This window comes from Bos grunniens, chromosome 12 (genome assembly GCF_055505025.1).
Source record: "Bos grunniens cultivar Pamir isolate PY7600 chromosome 12, Bosgru_T2T1.0, whole genome shotgun sequence".
NCBI lineage: Eukaryota > Metazoa > Chordata > Mammalia > Artiodactyla > Bovidae > Bos > Bos grunniens.
Genome location: NC_141176.1, coordinates 90367720 through 90390647, shown reverse-complemented (window position 1 = coordinate 90390647; position 22928 = coordinate 90367720). Strand labels below are relative to the sequence as shown.

General features: G+C 41.6%; 1 protein-coding gene across 1 annotated transcript in view; it reads right to left on the bottom strand.

Moving 5' to 3' along the window:
• The window catches only part of MYO16 (myosin XVI), a 519851-nt gene that overhangs the window by 265566 nt on the left and 231357 nt on the right, over positions 1 to 22928 (bottom strand). The window contains exon 10 of the mRNA XM_086328670.1: positions 5560 to 5710. Coding sequence (XP_086184796.1) covers positions 5560 to 5710 — 151 coding nt within the window. The remainder of the gene's footprint in view (positions 1 to 5559; positions 5711 to 22928) is intronic.

Sequence of the window (22928 nt, the reverse complement as noted above, 5' to 3'; positions counted from 1 at the left end):
GAAAGGGGTGACGATCTGACCAAATACCATGCTCCCCAAAGCTGAAGCCCTCAGCCTGCCTGCACAGCACTGTAACTGCTGTTACCTGCTTCTGGGGGCTTCCCTGAGAGCTCAGCTGCAAAGACTCTTAACTTCAGCTGTTTGGCATTTCCTGCTTTGTAGAGCTCCCCGGCGGAGAAGGCAATGGCACCCCACTCCAGTACTCTTGCCTGGAAAATCCCATGGACAGAGGAGCCTGGTAGGCTGCAGTCCATGGGGTCGCAAAGAGTCGGATACAACTGAGCGATTTCACTTTCACTTTTCACTTTCATGCATTGGAGAAGGAAATGGCAACCCACTCCAGTGTTCTTGCCTGGAGAATCTGAGGGACGGGGTAGCCTGGTGGGCTGCCGTCCATTGGGTCGCACAGAGTCGGACACGACTGAAGCGACTTAGCAGCAGCAGAAGCATCAGAGCTCCCCGGGGTGGCTCAGACCGTAAAGAATCTGCCTGCAATGCAGGAGGGTTGGTTTCCATCCCTGGGTCAGGAAGATCCCCTGGAGAAGGGATGGAACCCACTCCAGTATTCTTGCCTGGAGAACTCCATGGACAGAGGAGCCTGGCGGGCTACAGTCTGTGGGTTCACAAAGAGTGGGACACACCTGAGCGATTAACACTTCACACTTGCTTTTTATTCCGCTTCTTAGAGAGCGCGGTTTATCAGGTCCTGTGTTTGCTGAGGATTTATGCTTTTGTGTACCTGGGTGCTGGTACAGAAGGAGAACCACTGCCAACCTTCAAAAGCCCTCTGTGCACAAGGAGCCGTGGGACACACGCTTTGTCTCCCATGCGTAGAACTGTCCTAGGTCAGTCCGGCTGTGGGAAATAAACCTGGAGCTTGCAGTGTTTTCCCCAAAGAGCACCGGAAACTGTAAAAGAAACACTTGTGATTCTAGGCATCTTGAGTTTGTTTGGTCAGCTGAAATACTCAATTTGGAACTTGAGTGTCAGTTGAGAAGTGAAAATGAATTTTGAGAATTAAGATAATATATGTGAAAGTGTTTTTGTAAGCTCTTAAAGTACGATTTTGTATTATTATTTTTTTAAAGTAATCTATCCTTACACTGCAAAAAAAAAAGAGGAATTACATGAAGTAAGAGCAGACAAATGAATGGACAGAAGACTAAGCTACTGGGGCAAAACCTTACAGTCAGTCTATACAAGTAACAATCATAAAAACAGTAACTGTGTCTTACAGAGTTTTTATTCATGCTTGGTAACTGTGCTGTCATATTGCAAGCTTAGCCTTTGTCATCTTCAAAACAAGCAAGTAAGGTGAGTACTATATACCCATTTTACAGATAGGGCTTACTGAGGTTAAGGGGCTCCCAGAGCACAGAGCTCCAAAAGCAGGCCCGAACCAGAGCAAGTCTGCATGACCGCATCCTCCTCTCTCTTCACCCCTAGGAAAATGCACCTTCACTAAACAGAATAAAATGACCTGAATTTTAAGCTGGAGCCAAATTTAAATAAATATACTATGAAAGGAAAGGAGAGAGAAGAGAAGCGGGAGAAGCCAAGCAGGTAGGAGACTAAAAAGAGCACAGAAGCAGGCAGGCAGAGAGAGGAGGGATGGGAGGCAAGAGCAGTACAAAGTGAAAGAGAAGGAAAATACCGCACATTTTTAACCATCTTAAAAAACAAAAACAAAACTCTACATTCTCAGAGATATGATCAAGCTAATGTGAATTTTGGTCACTATCAGAATCAAGGGAAAAAACATTCAAATCAAGCCTTGAATATTCATTTACGTAGTTTGCTGTTGTTTCCACTAAGTTGTGTCTTGCTCTTTGTGATCCCACAGACTGTAGCCCGCCAGGCTCCTCTGTCCACGGGATTTCTCAGGCAAGAATACTGGAGGGCATTGCCATATCCTCCTCCAGGGGATCTTCCTGAACCAGGGATCAAACTCAGGTCTCCTGCTTGGCAGGCAGGTTCTTTATCACTGAGCCACCTGGGAAGTCCCATTTATGTAGTTATCATTTGATAAGACCTACATTTTCTAAAAATCTGGAAGGAGAGATGCTGTGGATTTTGTTCAACTTGAATTACACATGATATGTTTCTCTTTAAAACGTGAGTCAAAACTTGATTGCTCTGAGAAGGCTTTTCTAAAGCCCTCCTGGGAAGTGTGGGTGAAGAATCCAGTTGATGGATATTCCTGCCAAGAAACCAAGCACCTTGAGACCAAGAACGAACGATGACGATGATGGCGTGATGCTCATAGTGGGAGATATGAGTGAATATCCACCCAGTCAATCCTGGAGGAAATCAGTCCTGAATGTTCATTGGAAGGACTGATGCTGAAGCTGAAACTCCAGTACTTTGGCCACCTGATGTGAAGAACTGACTCATTGGAAAAGACCCTGATGCTGGGAAAGATTGAGGGCAGGAAGAGAAGGGGAAGACAGAGGATGAAATGGTTGGATGGCATAACCAACTCAACGGACATGAATTTGGGTAAACTCTGGGAGTTGGTGATGGACAGGGAGGCCTGGTGTGCCGTGATTCATGGGTCGCAAAGAGTCAGACATGACTGAGCGACTGAACTGACTGAACTGATTCCACAGATAACGTAAGCACACGAAACCTGAACACTAATTTCTCCTAGTTTAATACCAGATCAACACAACACGATGACAGTTGCTTTCAATGCCTGTGACACATTTATAAAGAGCTAACAGGAAAAAATTGAAAAGGTTTTCCGCAAGGATCACATTTGACATTATGCTGCTAATGTCTTTTCATTATTTTCAGATTTTATGTCTTAGAGCTGCTTTAGGTTCACAGCAAAACTGACAGGAAGGGACAGAATTTCTCATATACCCCAGCCCTCTCCTGGATAGCCTTCCCTATTATCAATATCCCTCTCCAGTGTGGCTCTTCTGTTACCATCACAAACCTCCACTGAAACGTCATCATCACCCAAGGCTCACGGTTCACATCAAGGATCAGGATGTGAGGCCGGATCCTTACAGCCTGGCCACTCTTACATCCTTTCATCAAGGCCACTCTTGGTGTTACATGTTCTCTGGATTTGGACATACGTGTTACATCAGGTATCTATCTATCAGGTATGACAGGGTCATACAGAGAGAAGCTCCACTGCCCTAAAGACTCCCTTCTCCTCCTATGTATTCCCCCCGCCCTGATCCCTGGCAACCTCTAATGTTTTTAGTGTCTCAATGCTGCTGCTGCTGCTACTAAGTCACTTCAGTCGTGTCCGACTCTTAGCGACCCCATGGACTGCAGCCTCCCAGGCTCCTCCATCCATGGAATTTTCCAGGCAAGAGTACTGGAGTGGGGTGCCATTGCCTTCTCCCAGTGTCTCAATAGTTTGATCTTTTCTTGAATGTCAAATAGTATAATCATACAGTATATAGCCTTTTCAGACCAGCCTCTGTCACTTAAGAATATGTATTTAAGGCTACAGAATGCTCATAGGATCTTTAAAACTGTTAAGAAAAAGCTTTGTCTTAAACTTCACCTAACACTCAATTTGCCTGTCACTGTGGACTGAATGGTTCCCCTCCTCCAAATTCACATGCTGAGGCTCTAGCCAGCATATGACACTGTTTGGAGATAGTGATTAAGAACAAGAAAAGGCCCTAAGTCATGTCCAATTCCTTGCAACCCCATGGACGTAGGGCTCCTACAGTCCATGGGACTCCTCTCCGTGGGATTTCCCAGGCAAGAATATTGGAGTGGGTTGCCATTTCCTTTTGCAGGAGAACTTCCCAATCCAGGGATCAAACCATGTCTCTTGCACCGCAGGCAGATTCTTCATCACTGAGCCACCAAGGAAGCCCTATAGGGCCTTTAGGAGGTTATAAAGGTTCAGTTCAGTTCAGTTCAGTCACTCAGTCATGTCCGTCTCTTTATGACTTCATGAATTGCAGCACGCTAGGCCTCCCTGTCCATCACCAACTCCCAGAGTTCTCTCAAACTCACGTCCATTGAGTCGGTGATGCCATCCTGCCATCCCATCGTCTGTCGTCCCCTTCTCCTCCTGCCCCCAATCCCTCCCAGCATCAGAGTCTTTTCCAATGAGTCAACTCTTCGCATGAGGTGGCCAAAGTACTGGAGTTTCAGCTTTAGCATGAGTCCTTCCAAAGAACACCCAGGACTGATCTCCTTCAGAATGGACTGGTTGGATCTCCTTGCAGTCCAAGGGACTCTCAGGAGTCTTCTCCAACACCACAGTTCAAAAGCATCAATTCTTCAGTGCTCAGCTTTCTTCACAGTCCAACTCTCACATCCATACATGACTACTAAAAAGCCTCTTGATGAAAGTATAAGAGGAGAGTGAAAAAGTTGGCTTAAAGCTCAACATTCAGAAAACTAAGATCATGGCATCTGGTCCCATCCTTTCATGGGAAATAGATGGGGAAACAGTGGAAACAGTGTCAGACTTTATTTTTGGGGGCTCCAAAATCACTGCAGATGGTGATTGCAGCCATGAAATTATAAAGGTTAAGTGAGGTCAAAAGGGTGGGGACCTGAATCTATAGGATTGGTGTCCTTAAAGGAGACACCAAAAAGGCTGTTTATTCTCTCTCTCTACCATGTGAGGACACAGAGAGAAAGCAGTTGTCTGCAAGTCAGAAAGAAGACCTTCACCAGAAATGAGTCAGCCAGCACCCTGACACTGAGCTTCCAGTCTCCAGAACCGCAAGAAAGAAGCTTTCTGGTGTTTAAGGCAAGTGGTGTGTTGTATTTTATTCTGGAAGCCTAAGCTGGTGACTACACCCACTAAAATTTGAAGATATTTCAAAATTACAAAACTGAATTTGTTATTTTAAAATAACAAAAATGAATGAAACTAAAAGTAGAGGTTCTTGAGAAAACCTCAACAAACTGTCTTTAAAACATCGAAATTAGACACAGTAGAAAAACAAAACACTTTCAGAGATTACTCTGACATTTATAAAAATGCTCTGTCATTTATAAAACATGAAATGTAAAACTGTCATTTATTTCTGTGGAATTGACAAACAAATACACTAATATCTATTAAGTTCCTCAAAGTAATCTCCCATCTTTTTGACATTGGGACAAACACACACACACACACACACACACACACACACACACAAACACACACAAACAATACACCAACACAATTGCATTTAACAAGTGACCCAGTGACTGACTTGCTTTTTTTCTGTGTTAGGTAAAATATTTGATATTTGTAAGAAACAAAAAACACAGTCTACATAATAATCAAAATGATGACTAATGCCATAACTGAAAATATTCAGAAATTTAGCGTATTAGCTGAATGTCCATTCCTGGTTAAGTCAAGATTATAAAATTCAAATCCTTGTGAAATACAACAGCAATTTTTGTTAATGGTCAGTATAATACCATAACAATATGGGCATTTCACAAAATATTAACATATGCACTTATTAATTTTTCTTTGAATGGAAATTAGTGGGAGCTTGCTTCTGAAAAGTTGGCCCTAAGGCATGAACTCGTAGCTGCAGCTGTGGCGGACACGCAGGAGGGTGTGATTACCTGCTCAGGCTTGGCGGGGCCGTGCATGGGGGCGTTCTCCACTGTGCTGTCCTGAGACTGTCGTTTGCAGAGACCTTTTGTTGCATCTTTGAACATAATGTCTTTTTCCAACAGGCTGTCTTGCTTGGCGATTGGCAATACCAGGGGACTGCTGTAGGAAAGAATCCATGCTATAATTAGTCTCCTAAAGTTGCCACCTCAATCAAAAACTACCATGACCAAACAGCTCAGTCTGGTTCACCCAAGAAACACTCTCAACACTGCAGGGAAAATCCGTGAGAAACTTGAAGCTTTTCAATCAGCTCCAAATTTCTTTCAACTTTACTTCCAAGAGAAACATATACTTATTTCAACTGGAGAAGAAAATGGTTATGAATGTACAGTACATAGGCCTTAACAGACGACCAATGGGCACTTTAAAAGCTAAGGTTGAAACTCGTGACTGAACTAAGCAAAATATCTAAATGTGAAAATGAACTACAAACAAGTGAAAGCAACATTCTACAGTTGATTAAATTATAGGATTAAAAATATATTATAGAATCATGTGAAAGGGGCTCAGTCGTATTTGACTCTTTGTGACCCCGTGAACTATACAGTCTACGGAATTCTCCAGGCCAGAATACTGGAGCGGGTAGCTGTTCCCTCCTCCAGGGGATCTTCTCAACCCAGGGATCGAGCCCAGGTTTTTCATATTGCAGGCAGATTCTTTACTGTCTGAGTCATCAGGAAAGCTTGAAAGAATCATAGGAAACAGTTAAAATAGTTTGTGATGAAATGTTAACAGGGGAATTAAAACTGAATGACGCAATAAAGGGCTGCATTGTGATAAACAAGTTCTATTAGTTCTTTACCATTCAATTTAGGGAAAAGTAAATAAATAAAACCTGTATCATTTTGTTGTTGTTCTTCCGTTGACTTCATGCCAAAATGGCTCAGTTTGGTCAGTTCAGTTGAGTCACTCAGTCATGCCCAACTCTTTGCGACCCCATGGACTGCAGCATGCCAGGCCTCCCTGTCCATCACCGACTCCCGAAGTTTACTCAAACTCATGTCCATTGAGTCCTTGATGCCATCCAACCATCTCATCCTCTGTCATCTCCATCTCCTCCCACTTTCAATCCTTGCCAGCATTAGAGTCTTTTCCAATGAGTCAGATCTTGGCATTAGCTAGCCAAAGTATTGGAGTTTCAGTTTCAGCATCAGTTCTTCCAATGAATATTCAGGACTGATCTCCTTTAGGAAGGACTGGTTGGATCTCCTTGCAGTCCAAGGAACTCTCAAGAGTCTTCTCCAACACTACAGTTCAAAAGCATCAATTCTCCAGTGCTCATCTTTATCCTCCAACTCTCACATCCATACATGACTACTGGAAAAATCATAGCTTTGACTAGACGGACCTTTGTTGGCAAAGTAATATCTCTGCTTTTTAATAAGCTGTATAGGTTGGTCATAACTTTCCTTTCAAGGAGCAAGTGTCTTTTAATTTCATGGCTGCAATCACCATCTACAGTGATTTTGGAGCCCAGAAAAAATAAAGTCAGCCACTGTTTCCCTCATCTATTTGCCATGAAGTGATGGGACCAGATGCCATGATCTTAATATTCTGAATGTAGAGCTTTAACCCAACTTTTGCACTCTCCTCTTTCACTTTCATCAAGAGGCTCTTTAGTTCCTCTTCACTTTTTGCCACAAGGGTGGTATTATCTGCATATCTGAGGTTATTGATATTTCTGCCAGCAATCTTGATTCCAGCTTGTGCTTCATCCAGCCCAGCATTTCTCATGATGTACTCTGCCTATAAGCTAAATAAGCAGGGTGACAATATACAGCCTTGACGTACACCTTTTCCTATTTGGAACAGTCTGTTGTTTCATGTCCAGTTCTAACTGCTGCTTCCGGACCTGCACACAGACCTCTCAGCAGGCAGGTGAGGGAATACCAGGTGGTCTGGTATTCCCATCTCTTTCAGAATTTTCCACAGTTAGTTGTAATCCACACAGTCAAAGGCTTTGGCATAGTCAATAAAGCAGAAGTAGATGTTTTTCTGGAACTCTCTTGCTTTTTCAATGATCCAGTAAATGTTGGCAATTTGATCTCTGGTTCCTCTACCTTTTCTAAAACCAGCTTGAACATCTGGAAGTTCAAGGCTCACGTATTGTTGAAGCCTGGCTTGGAGGATTTTGAGCATTACTTTACTAGCGTGTGAGATGAGTGCAATTGTGCGGTAGTTTGAGCATTCTTTGGCATTGCCTTTCTTTGGGATTGGAATGAAAACTGACCTTTTCCAGCCCTGTGGTCACTGCTGAGTTTTCCAAATTTGCTGGCATATTGAATTCAGCACTTTTATGGCACCATCTTTTAGGATTTGGAAGAGCTCAACTGGAATTCCATCGCCTCTACTAGTTTTGTTTGTAGTGATGCTTCATAAGGCCCACTTGACTTTGCATTCCAGGATGTCTGGCTCTAGGTCAATGATCACACCATCTTGATTATCTGGGTCATGAAGATCTTTTTTGTATAGTTCTTCTGTGTATTCTTGCCACCTCTTCTTAATATCTTCTGCTTCTGTTAGGTCCATACTATTTCTGTCCTTTATTGAGCCCATCTTTGCATGAAATGTTACCTTGGTATCTCTAATTTTCTTGAAGAGATCTCTAGTCTTTCCCATTCCATTGTTTTCCTCCATTTCTTTGTACTGATCACTGAGAAAGGCTTTCTTATCTCTCCTTGCTATTATTTGGAACTCTGCATTCAGATGGATCTATCTTTCCTTTTCTCCTTTGCTTTTTGCTTCACTTCTTTTCACAGCTATTTGTAAGGCCTCCTCAGACAGCTATTTTGCCTTTTTGCATTTCTTTCCCTTGGGAATGGCCTTGCTCCCTGTCTCCTGTATAGTATCATGAACCTCCATCCATAGTTCTTCAGGCACTCTATCAGATCTAGTCCCTTAAATCTATTTTTCACTTCCACTGTATAATCGTTAGGGATTTGACTTAGGTCATACCTGAATGGTCTAGTGGTTTTCCCTACTTTCTTCAATTTAAGTCTGAATTTGGCAATAAGGAGCTCATGATCTGAGCCACAGTCAGCTCCTGGTCTTGTTTTTGCTAACAGTATAGAGCTTCTCCAGCTTTGGCTGCAAAGAATGTAATCAATCTGATTTCTGTGTTGACCGTCTGGTGATGTCCATGTGTAGAGTCTTCTCTTGTGTTGTTGGAAGAGGGTGTTTGCTGTGACCAGTGCTTACTCTTGTCAAAACTCTATTAGTCTTTGCCCTGCTTCATTCTGTACTCCAAGGCCAAATTTACCTGTTACCCCAGGTGTTTCTTGACTTTCTACTTTTCCATTCCAGTTCTCTATAATGAAACGGACATCTTTCTTGGGTGTTAGTTCTAGAAGGTCTTGTAGGTCTTCATAGAACCATTCAACTTCAGCTTCTTCAGCATTACTGGTTGGGACATAGACTTGGATTACCATGACACTGAATGGTTTGCTTGGAAACAGATCATTCTGTCATTTTTGAGACTGCATCCAAGTACTGCATTTCAGACTTTTTGTTGACTATGATGGCTACTCCATTTCTTCTAAGGGATTCCTCCCCACAATAGTAGATATAATTGTCATCTGAGTTAAATTCACCCATTCCAGTCCATCTTAGTTCGCTGATTCCTAGAATGTTGACGTTCACTCTTTTCATCTCCTGTTTGACCACTTCCAATTTGCATTGATTCATGGTCCTAACATTCCAGGTTCCTATGGAATATTGCTCTTTATAGCATCAGACCTTGCTTCCATCACCAGTCACATCCACAACTGGGTGTTGTTTTTGCTTTGGCTCCGTTTCTTCATTCTTTCTGGATTTGTTTCTCCACTGATCTACAGTAGCATATTGGGCACCTACTGACCTGGGGAGTTCCTCTTTCAGTATCCTATCTTTTTGTCTTTTCATACTGTTCATGGGTTTCTCAAGGCAAGAATACTGAAGTGGTTTGCCATTCCCTTCTCCAGTGGACCACATTCTGTCAGATCTCTCCACCATGACCCGCCCATCTTGGGTTGCCCCACGGGCATGGCTTAGTTTCATTGAATTAGACAAGGCTGTGGTCCTAGTGTGATTAGATTGGTTAGTTTTCTGCGACTGTGGTTTTCAGACTGTCTGCTCTCTGATGGAGAAAGATAAGCTTATGGAAGCTTCCTCATGGGATAGCCTGACTGAGGGGGAAACTGGGTCTTATTCGGATGGGCGGGGCCATGCTCAGTAAATCTTTAATCCAATTTTCTGTTGATGGTTGGAGCTGTGATCCGTCCCTGCTATTTACCTGGGGCCAGGCTAAGAGAGCTAAGTTCATAAAATATAAACACAATCTGAATGCTTAATTTGTAACATTTTAGTATAGTAAAATTTAAAAATGTACTTCCCTAATTGTGACTATAAAGCAGAAGTACATATTTACTCAAATGCAACATATATAAATATAATTATTTCATGAATTTTACAGTCGTAGTTGTGATTCTAATTAAAGCATAATGCATTTTGTTGTTTTAGAAAGTTTTAGTTTTAAGGAGGATTTCCAAATAGCAAAATTCACTCTGTAGATAAACAGTTCAATGAGTTTTGTCTACATATATATAGTTATATATAGTTGGTTAGATATATAGACACACACACACTCATATAACCCATGTAACCAGCAACACTTAGGATCTTCATCGCTCCCAAATGGCTCTTTGCACACGGCTGTAAAGTCATCAACCTCCACAAACCCATGCCCTGTGGTGGTGGTGTTTTTCAGTTGCAGAGTCGAGTCCGACTCTTTGCAATCCCATGAACTGCAGCATGCCAGGCTCTTCTGACCTCCTCTATCCCCCGGAGTTTGCTCAAATTCATGTCCACTGCATCAGTGATGCTATCTAACCGTCTTATCCTCTGCCGGTCCCTTCTCCTCTTGCCCTCAATCTTTCCCAGCATCAGGGACTTTGGGAATGAGTTGGCTCTTCGCATCAGGTGGCCAAAGTATTGGAGCTTCAGCATCAGTACTTCCAGTGAATATTCAGGGTTGACTTCCTTTAGGATGGACTGGTTGGATCCTTATAAGCATGGGTAATTGTTTCCCGTTTTCTAAAATGACATATGGGAGGAATTACAGAGCATGTAGCATTTTGTGCCTTGCTTTGTTTACTTAATGTCTTTGAGATTCACTCAAGCTGCTACACATACCAAGTTTTTCACGTTTTATCACTGAGCAGTGTCCTCCTGTAGGACGCGCTGCACTTTGGCTGACCTTCAAAGCTTTGGGATTGTCCAGTTTTTGTCAATTATGAACGGAGCCTCTACACACACTCATGTGCAGGTGTCTGTGCTGATGTAAGACAAATGCTTTCATTCATTTATCTCCCCAAATACTTCCTTCCTTATCTCCCTTTATACTCGCTGTCTCCCTTTTCTGCATTGCCAAGAAATTAAAAAAAAAAAAAACAACAATAAAAAGTAAAGAGAGTTTTTGCGTATACTGAACCTTTTGAGTACAAAGTAATTAATAAACCAATAGTTAGATTAGTCAAGGTAGAAACTAGAATGATAGTTTATAAAAATGTAAAACCAAATCTAAAGGATTTCTAAAAGGAAGAAGGACAGAAATGGTATGGATCTAACAGAAGCAGAAGATATTCAGAAGAGGTGGCAAGAATACACAGAAGAACTAAACAAAAAAGATCTTCATGACCCAGATTATTAAGATGGTGTGATTACAAACCTAGAGCCAGACAGCCTGGAATATGAAGTCAAGTGGGCCTTAGAAAGCATCACTACGAACAAAGCTAGTGGAGGTGATGGAATTCCAGTTGAGCTCTTTCAAATTCTAAAAGATGATGCTGTGAAAGTGCTGCACTCAATATGCCAGCAAATTTCGAAAACTCAGCAGTGGCCATAGGACTGGAAAAGGTCAGTTTTCATTCCAATCCCAAAGAAAGGCAATGCCAAAGAATGCTCAAACTATCACACAATTGCACTCATCTCACACGCTAGCAAAGTAATGCTCAGAATTCTCCAAGCCAGGTTGCAACAGTATATGAACCATGATCTTCCAGATGTTCAAGCTGGTTTTAGAAAAGGCAGGGGATCCAGAGATGAAATTGCCAACATCTGCTGGATCATTGAAAAAGCAAGAGAGTTCCAGAAAAACATCTACTTCTGCTTTATTGACTATGCCAAAGCCTTTGACTGTGTGGATCACAATCAACTGTGGAAAATTCTTCAAGAGATGGGAATACCAGACCACCTGACCTGCCTCTTGAGAAATCTGTATGCAGGTTCAGGAAGTAACAGTTAGAACTGCTCCACGTCCACATGGAACAACAGACTAGTTCCAAATAGGAAAAAGGCTGCATATTGTCACCCTGCTTATTTAACCTATATGCAGAGCACATCATGAAAAGTGCTGGGCTGGAAGAAGCACAAGCTGGAATCAAGATTGCTGGGAGAAGTATCAATAGCCTCAGATGTGCAGATGACACCACCCTTATGGCAGAAAGCGAAGAAGAACTAAAGAGCCTCTTGATGAAAGTGAAAGAGGAGAGTGCAAAAGTTGGCTTAAAGCTCAACATTCAGAAAACTAAAATCATGTCATCTGGTCCCATCACTTCATGGCAAATAGATGGGGAAACAATGGAAACATTGAGAGATTTTATTTTGGGGGTCTCCAAAATCACTGCAGATGGTGACTGCAGCCATGAAATTAAAAGATGCTTGTTCCTTCAAAGAAAAGTTATGACCAAAGCAGACAGCATATTAAAAAGCAGAGACATTACTTTGCCAGCAAAGGTCCGTCTGGTCAAAGCTATGGTTTTTCCAGTAGTCATGTATGGATGTGAGATTTGGACTATAAAGAAAGCTGAGTGCTGAAGAACTGATGCTTTTGAACTGTGGTGTTGGAGAAAACTCTTGAGAGTCCCTTGGACTGCAAGGAGATCCAACCAGTCCATCCTAAAGGAAATCAGTCCTGAATATTCATTGGAAGGACTGATGCCGAAGCTGAAACTCCAATCTTTTGGCCACCTGATGCAAAGAGCTGATTCATTGGAAAAGACCCTGATGCTGGAAAGATTCAAGGCAGGAGGAGAAGGGGACGACAGAGGATGAGATGGTTGGATGGCATCCCGGACTCAAAGGACCTGAGTTTCAGTAAACTCTGGGACTTGGTGATGGACAGGGAGGCTCGGTTTGCAGCAGTCCATGGGGTCGCAAACAGTCGGACACAAGTGAACGACTGAACTGAAGTGACTGAAACGGAAGATGGGGCTTCCCCCGTGGCTCAGTGGTAAAGAATCTGCCTGTAATGCAGGAGATGCAGGAGAGGAGACGTGGGTGTGATTCCTGAGTTGGGAAGCTCCCCTGGAGGAGGGCGTGGCAATTCAGTCCAGTATGGCTGCCTAGAGAATCTCATGGACACAGAAGCCTGACAGGCTACAGTCCACAGTGTCACAAAGAGTTGGGCATGACTGAAGCCACTGAGCACGCACGCGTACAAAAGGAACTGGTGAGTTTACTGAAACAGCTGAAATACTTCTTTCACATCCCAAATCTAATCGCAGTGTTAACAGAAGGCTCTTTGAAAGGTACACTTGAAAAGAAGACTGCTCCAGGAACAGTATAGTGACCTCATTCTACGTCAGTCCGGGCCTCAGTTTGGTTTCTACCTGACCTTCTAAGACCATCCCTGAGCCTCAGTTCCACCTTTGCCAAATGCAGGAATTACAATATCTAAATGTATTTCAAGTCCAAATATTCAATAATGTTAACACACTCACCTGCGTTTTAAAATATCATGTATACACTCAATAAGATCACAGGTTATAAACCCTATGACTTACTACCAACAATAATTATGAGCAGCTAGTTACGAACACCCTCATTCGTGTGAGAATAATGCCTTGGAAAGATTTGGTTGGGCTGATAGACAGCATATTAATTAGTCAGGCAGATATTTTCTGTAAGAAAGTGAAAACCATGTACTTAGGTTCACGGCATGTGTTAATGTTTTGACATCTATGGAGCAATTTTTCTTCAGGTTTCTATTCTAGTTTTTAAACAGAACACGTTTTATCCACAATCACTGTGGTTAACAATAGCATCCTCCTGTTAATGTCTATATATTTAGCTTTTCACTGATTATCCATTTGTAGAATATAAACATACATTAAAATTCTATTCTTTTAGAAAAAGGAAGACTCTTAAAATAATCATGGGTATTTTAATGCTCATTAAACCTTTATAAATTATGGCAAAATATTTGATATAAGATTAATTTAAAAAATAAGTTGCAATTATATAGAAAGAAGAATTCAGCTTCATAAACAAGAAACATATAAAGCATATGAAGAAATATGCCCAGTGAATAGCAGTTTGCATCAAAAAGATAGACTCATGCTGAAGAAGGCAGTAACATTCCTCTCATTCCAACGGAGCATCTCCCTGCTCTGGACCCCTGACCCTTCACTTCTTAGAGAAATTACTTTAAAGATCTTAAGATTACGATTTTTTTTCTCTGCCTGCCTTTGAGATGTAAATCCCTCCTAGGCTTCCAAGGGCTTCCCAGGTGGCTCCAGTGGTAAAGAACCTGCCTGCCAATGCAGGAGATGTAAAAGACAGGGCTCAGTCCCTAGGAAGAATGGCTTCCCCAGTAAAGATCCGCTGGAGGAGGGCATGGCAGCCCACTCCAGTATTCTTGCCTGGAGAATCCCATGGACAGAGGAGCCTGGCAGTCTACGGTCCATAGAGTCACAAAGAGTCAGACACGACTGAAGCGACTTAGCACCCACGCATGCCCAGGCTTACAACCCAGGGGTTCTGTCTGCAGGAACTGACAGCCACCCTTCCAAGATGCAATCATCATGACAGATGGCCCCTGGTCTCCCTGTCACTGCCAGAGGGCAGGAGCCTGACTTCCATAAACACCAGCGAGCAAACTCCTGCCTCATCACTCCGACCAGTTCTGGTTAACTTCATCCAGCACCTTTCCTCTAAGCCCAGCACTAACAAGCTTTCTGGCCCTTACTCTCAATCTCTCTTCCCGACTGCTATGCATGTGTGCGCTCAGCCACTCAATCGTGTACCACTCTTTGTGACCCCCTAGAATGCAGCTCGCCAGGCTCCTCTATCCATGGGATTTCCCAGGAGAGAATATGGAATGGGTTTGCCATTTCCTTATCCAGTGACTCTGCCATCCTCTTGAATTAAGTATTTACTGACTTTTCTGGTGCACTTTTTCTTTGATGCTAACAAGAGATTACTGTCATCACATCAGATCAGATCAGTTGCTCAGTTGTGTCTGACTCTTTGCCACCCCATGAATCGCAGCACGCCAGGCCTCCCTGTCCATCACCAACTCCCGGAGATCACTGAGACTCACGTCCATTGAGTCAATGATGCCATCCAGCCATCTCATCCTCTGTCGTCCCCTTCTCCTCCTGCCCCCAATCCCTCTCAGCATCAGAGTCTTTTCCAATGAGTCAACTCTTCACATGAGGTGGCCATAGTACTGGAGTTTCAGGTTTAGCATCATTCCTTCCAAAGAAATCCCAGGGCTGATCTCCTTCAGAATGGACTGGTTGGATCTCCTTGCAGTCCAAGGGACTCTCAAGAGTCTTCTCCAACACCACAGTTCAAAAGCATCAATTCTTTGGTGCTCAGCCTTCTTCACAGTTCAACTCTCACATCCATACATGACCACAGGAAAAACCATAGCCTTGACTAGACGGACCTTTGTTGGCAAAGTAATGTCTCTGCTTTTCAATATGCTATCTAGGTTGATCATAACTTTCCTTCCAAGGCATAAGCATCTTTTAATTTCATGGCTGCAGTCACCATCTACAGTGATTTTGGAACCCAGAAAAATAAAGTTTGACACTGTTTCCACTGTTTCCCCATCTATTTCCCATGAAGTGGTGGGACCGGATGCCATGATCTTTGTTTTCTGAATGTTGAGCTTTAAGCCAACTTTTTCACTCTCCTCTTTCACTTTCATCAAGAGGCTTTTTAGTTCCTCTTCACTTTCTGCCATAAGGGTGGTGTCATCTGCATATCTGAGGTTATTGATATTTCTCCCTGCAATCTTGATTCCAGCTTGTGTGTCTTCCAGTCCAGCAGTTCTCATGATGTACTCTGCATATAAGTTAAATAAGCAGGGTGACAATATACAGCCTTGACGAACTCCTTTTCCTATTTGGAACCAGTCTGTTGTTCCATGTCCAGTTCTAACTGTTGCTTCCTGACCTGCATACAGATTTCTCAAGAGGCGGATCAGGTGGTCTGGTATTCCCATCTCTTTCAGAATTTTCCACAGTTTATTGTGATCCACACAGTCAAAGGCTTTGGCATAGTCAATAAAGCAGAAGTAGATGTTTTTCTGGAACTCTCTTGCTTTTTCTATGATCCAGTGGATGTTGGCAATTTCATCTCTGGTTCCTCTGCCTTTTCTAAAACGAGCTTGAACATCAGGAAGTTCATGGTTCACATATTGCTGAAGCCTGGCTTGGAGAATTTTGAGCATTACTTTACTAGCATGTGAAATGAGTGCAATTGTGCGGTAGTTTGAGCATTCTTTAGCATTGCCTTTCTTTGGGATTGGAATGAAAACTGACCTTTTCCAGTCCTGTGGCCACTGCTGAGTTTTCCAAATTTGCTGGCATATTGAGTGCAACACTTTCACAGCATCATCTTTCAGGATTTGGAATAGCTCAACTGGAATTCCATTACCTCCACTAGCTTTGTTCATAGTGATGCTTTCTAAGGCCTACTTGACTTCACATTCCAGGATGTCTGGCTCTAGGTCAGTGACCACACCATCGTGATTATCTGGGTCATGAAGATCTTTTTTGTACAGTTCTTCTGTGTATTCTTGCCACCTCTTCTTAATATTTTCTGCTTCTGTTAGGTCCATACCATTTCATATTTATATATATCATTCTACACTCTCCATATTTTCTTCAATGAAAAAGTATTCTGATTACAAAAAAAATTATGGCTAGACATTTATCAGTGAGAAAGAAAAAAATAGGATTAAATAGTTTACTTTCTAAAAGAAGGCTTTTGGTAAGGCAGCCTCCATAAACATCAAGAAAATGAAAGAGCTACCAGCCAAGGGTACTTTAGATTAATGCAGGAGAGGTAAATTTAACTCGACTGTGGAAGAAATTAGATGGGACTACACCAGCACACACCCAATTTCTGAACTCGACTAGATTTATTCAAGACTTACTTATTTCTATAAACATAAAAGGCATTTCATGCAGAGCAAGTGTGCCTGGAGGAACTGGGATTCTATTTCTGAAAATTGAAAGAGGAACATCATAAAAGTAATGAAGGCAACAATTATTGCCCATTATAACTCAGGCAGTTTTAGAAAACTAAAGAGAAGAAATAAAATGGACTATATTGAGATACATTTGACCCATAAGGGAAGAAAACTTAAAAGAAACAAATGTCGAGAAATGGCAAACGTGATTCAGTTATTTTGATGGTTAAAGTAATGGACCAAGTAGATAGCTCCTGATTTTAATCTTAGGAAAATAGCTACATAAATTATTACAGGGAATTGGAGTTATTCTGCATCAATGAAGTAAAATAATTAACCAAAGCTTAATGTGGAATGAAACATTTTTTGGAAAGTGTTTCAATTTATTGCTATTGTTGACACCCCCCCCAAAAAAAAACAACAAAAAAAATCAACCTTAGGTTTTTTAAGAAAAACCTACAACTTAAAAAACCACTTTGGTAAAATATCACTTGTCTCTAAAACAAAAATAAAAATTTCAGTGTGTCACTTGTGGTTGGATTTGAAATAATACTGTTTTTAAGACATTCATGCAAAGATGGGCTCGATAAAGGACAGAAATGGTATAGACCTAACAGAAGCAGAAGATATTAAGAAGAGATGGCAAGAATACACAGAAGAACTGTACAAAAAAGATCTTCATGACCCAGATAATCACGATGGTGTGGTCACTGACCTAGAGCCAGACATCCTGGAATGTGAAGTCAAGTGGGCCTTAGAAAGCATCACTACGAACAAAGCTAGTGGAGGTGATGGAATTCCAGTTGAGCTATTCCAAATCCTGAAAGATGATGCTGTGAAAGTGCTGCACTCAATATGCCAGCAAATTTGGAAAACTCAGCAGTGGCCACAGGACTGGAAAAGGTCAGTTTTCATTCCAATCCCAAAGAAAGACAATGCCAAAGAATGCTCAAACTACCGCACAATTGCACTCATCTCACACGCTAGTAAAGTAATGCTCAAAATTCTCCAAGCCAGGCTTCAGCAATATGTGAACCGTGAACTTCCTGATGTTCAAGCTCGTTTTAGAAAAGGCAGAGGAACCAGAGATGAAATTGCCAACATCCACTGGATCATAGAAAAAGCAAGAGAGTTCCAGAAAAACATCTACTTCTGCTTTATTGACTATGCCAAAGCCTTTGACTGTGTGGATCACAATAAACTGTGGAAAATTCTGAAAGAGATGGGAATACCAGACCACCTGATCCGCCTCTTGAGAAATCTGTATGCAGGTCAGGAAGCAACAGTTAGAACTGGACATGGAACAACAGACTGGTTCCAAATAGGAAAAGGAGTTCGTCAAGGCTGTATATTGTCACCCTGCTTATTTAACTTATATGCAGAGTACATCATGAGAACTGCTGGACTGGAAGACACACAAGCTGGAATCAAGATTGCAGGGAGAAATATCAATAACCTCAGATATGCAGATGACACCACCCTTATGGCAGAAAGTGAAGAGGAACTAAAAAGCCTCTTGATGAAAGTGAAAGAGGAGAGTGAAAAAGTTGGCTTAAAGCTCAACATTCAGAAAACAAAGATCATGGCATCTGGTCCCATCACTTCATGGCAAATAGATGGGGAAACAGTGGAAACAGTGTCAAACTTTATTTTTCTGGGTTCCAAAATCACTGTAGATGGTGACTGCAGCCATGAAATTAAAAGATGCTTATGCCTTGGAAGGAAAGTTATGATCAACCTAGATAGCATATTGAAAAGCAGAGACATTACTTTGCCAACAAAGGTCCGTCTAGTCAAGGCTATGGTTTTTCCTGTGGTCATGTATGGATGTGAGAGTTGAACTGTGAAGAAGGCTGAGCACCAAAGAATTTATGCTTTTGAACTGTGGTGTTGGAGAAGACTCTTGAGAGTCCCTTGGACTGCAAGGAGATCCAACCAGTCCATTCTGAAGGAGATCAGCCCTGGGATTTCTTTGGAAGGAATGATGCTAAAGCTGAAACTGCAGTACTTTGGCCACCTCATGTGAAGAGTTGACTCATTGGAAAAGACTCTGATGCTGGGAGGGATTGGGGGCAGGAGAAGAAGGGGGACGACAGAGGATGAGATGGCTGGATGGCATCATTGACTCGATGGACGTGAGTCTCAGTGAAGTCCAGGAGCTGGTGATGGACAGGGAGGCCGGGGCGATTCATGGGGTGGAAAAGAGTCAGACACGACTGAGCAACTGATCTGATCTGATCTGATCTGAAGACATTCATCTGAGAATAGTCTCATTCACCTTAAAGGAGTTCTCAACAATTATCACCAAAGAAACTTTAAAAAAGTCTCTTAAAGTAAGTTGAATCCAGAAGTGCTGTGCATTACGAAGGGAGTTTCTGAATACCTCAAGAGTTACACAGTCCCTTAGTCATCAAGAAGAAGCTCACAAGACACGGGCCACCCGCATCATCCTGTGTTGTACTACAGTGTGTTTCTGATACAAATGGACCACCTAGAGTCAGCATGAACCCCCAAGGTAAGGGCGCCGTCCTCAGCAAGTCAGTCCCACTTCGCATGTCAGCCACAGGTCTGGGCATTCCCAGACCACCTGCACTTTGGAGCCAACTAGCTACAATTTCAGGTGTTCCTTCAAACTGTCTCAGGTTAGATGATTCCCTGGAATGACTCAAGAAAGCCTTATACTTAAAACTGCATGGCTACAAACTTCATTTGGGTTTTCCCATAACATCCCAAACCAACTTTTTGGGAGTTTCAACATGAAGTATACAGACCAAGATAAACAGACACACACGGTAAGGTCTTGGAGGGCCCTAAACTCAGGTCCTGTGCCCTCTTTCCATAGAGCAAGGGCACATTATCATCCTAGTGTATCGGTATGTTTACCAACAAGGAACAGAGGCTAGGCTGGCTCAAAGCTCCCATCCTTATCCTGAAATTGCATCATTGGATTTTAGATGCTCAGAGTGAACCAGGTCAAAGGGTTGGGTGGATAAGATGGTGGACAGATGGAAAACAGTGGCCCCGTCTTGTTCTAATGCTATGGGCATCTCCGTTTGGAAAGCGATTTCATAGAAGATGGCAAGGACCGTGAGCGAGAATTTTGTTGAGGCTGCCATCACCCTAATACCAAAACCAGACGAAGAAAACTACAGGCCAACATCACTGGTGAACATAGATGCAAAGATCCTATTTCCTTTTGTGTTGCTAAGTTGGCTTGTTCATTTTACCTTTCCCCTGAAGGCAAAAGGTAGTTTTCTTTCTTTGTCTGGTTTTGGTATTAGGGTGATGGCAGCCTCAACAAAATTCTAGCAAACAGAATCCAACAACATACTAAAAAGATCATACATCATGACCAAGTGGGCTTTATCCAAGGGAAGCAAGGATGCTTCAATATTTGCAAATCAATCAATGTGATACAGCACATTAACAAATTGAGATAAATTTCAATTTGAGATATGATTATCTCAATAGATGCAGAGAAAGCCTTTGCAAAATTAAACACCCATTTATGATAAAAACTCTCCAGAAAGCAGGCAAAGAAGGAACATACCTCAACATAATAAAAGCCATCTATAATGAACCCACAGCAAGCATTATCTTCAGTGGCAAAAAATTGAGAACATTTCCTCTAAAGTCAGGAACAAGACAAGGGTGCCCACTTTCACCACTACTATTCAACACAGTTTTGGAAATTTTAGGCACAGCAATCAGAGAAGTAAAAGAAATGAAAGGAATTCAGATTGGAAAAGAAGTAAAACTCTCATTGCTTGCAGATGATCCTCTACATAGAAAACCCTACACACACCACCAAAAAATTACTAGAGCTAATCAATGAATCAAGTTGCAGGATACAAAATTAATACACAGAAATCCCTTGCATTCCTGTACACTACAATGAGAAAACAGAAAGAGAAATTAAGGAAACAATCCATTCACCATTGCAACAAAAAGAATAAAATACGTAGGAATAAATTTACCTAAGCAAACAAAAGTCCTATATATAGAAAACTATAAAACACTGATGAAAGAGGTCAAAGATGAGACAAATAGATGGATAAGTATACCATGTTCATGGATCAGAAGAATCAATATAGTGAAAGTGAGTATACTATCCAAAGCAATCTATAGATTCAATGCAATCCCTATCAAGCTACCAAAGGTATTTTTCACAGAATTAGAACAAATAATTTCACAATTTGTGTGGAAACACAAAAAACCTCAAATAGCCAAAGCAATCTTGAGAAAGAAGAATGGAACTGGAGGAGTCAACCTGCCTGACTCCAGACTATCCTGCAAAGCTACAGTCATCAAGACAGTATGGTACTGGCACAAAGACAGAAATATAGATCAATGGAATAAAACAGAAAGCACAGAGATTAATCCACACACCTATGGACACCTTATTTTTGATAAAGGAGGCAAGAATATACAAGACAATCTCTTTAACAAGTGATGCTGGGAAACCTGGTCAACCACCTGTAGAAGGATGAAACTAGAACCCTTTATAACACCATACACAAAAATAAACTCAAAATGGATTAAAGATATAAATGTAAGACCAGAAACTATAAAATTCTGAGGAAAACATAGGCAGAACACGCACTTGCTTGCTCAGAAATCATAGCAGGATCCTCTATGATCCACCTCCCAGAGTAATGGAAATAAAAGCAAAAATAAACCAATGGGACCTAATTAAAAGCTTTTGCACAATGAAGGAAACTATAAGCAAGGTGAAAAGACAACCTTCAGAATGAGGGAAAATAATAGTAAATGAAACAACTGACAGAAAATTAATCTCAAAAACATACAAGCAGCTCATGCAGCTCAATACCAGAAAAATAAATGACCCAATCAAAAAATGGGCCAAAGAACTAAACAGACATTTCTCCAAAGAAGATACACAGGTGGCTAAAAAACACATGAAAAGATGCTCAACATCACTCATTATCAGAGAAATGCAAATCAAAATCACAGTAAAGTACCATTTCATGCTGGTCAGAATGGCTGCTATCAAAAAAGTTTACAAACAATAAATGCTGGAGAGTGTGTGTTGGTGGGAATCCAAACTAGTATTGCCACTATGGACAATAGTGTGGAGATTCCTTAAAAAACCTGGAAATAGAATTGCCATATGACCCAGCAATCCCACTGCTGGGCATACACACTGAGGAAATCAGAATTGAAAGAGACACCTGTACCCCAATGTTCATTGCAGCACTGTTTATAATAGCCAGGACATGGAGGCGAGCTAGATGTTTATTGGCGGAAGAATGGATAAGAAAGTTTTGGTACATAAACACAATGGAATATTACTCAAGCTATTAAAAAGAACACATTTGAGTCAGTTCTAATGAGGTGGATAAAACTGGAGCCTATTATACAGAGTGAAGTAAGTCAGAAAGAAAAACACCAATACAGTATATTAACATATTTATATGGAATTTAGAAAGATGGTAATGACAACCCTATGTGCAAGACAGTAAAATAAACACAAATATAAAGAACAGACTTTTGGACTCTGGGAGAAGGTGAGGGCACAATGATTTGAGAGAATAGCATTGAAACATGTATATTACCATATGTGAAATAGATGACCAGTCCAAGTCTGATGCATGAAACAGGGCTCTCAAAGCTGGTGCACTGGGACAACCCAGAGGGATGGGATGGGGAGGGAGGTGGGAGGGGGGCTTTGGAGCAGGGGACGCATGTACACCCGTGGCTGATTCATGTCGATGCATGGCAAAAACCACCACAATATTGTAAAGTAATTAGCCTCCAATTAAAATAAATTAATTTTTTAAAAGGAAATAGGAAGCTGGGGGGTTAAATGATGAAGAAAGATGGGCAACTGTAATTCAGATGAGGTTTTATTTGTTAAATCTTCATAATGAGGACTAGAGATAAAAAGTGGGAGAAGAAAAAATTATAGAAGAAAAACTGTAGATTATATGGAGGAGAGAAGACATTTTAAGTTCTTTATAACTCTATGCTTCTCCTATCAATGAATATGCCCTGATCTGTCCTGGGAAAAATAAGGAAAAGGGAAAAAAAGGAGGGGAGCTTGCAGAAGATCTC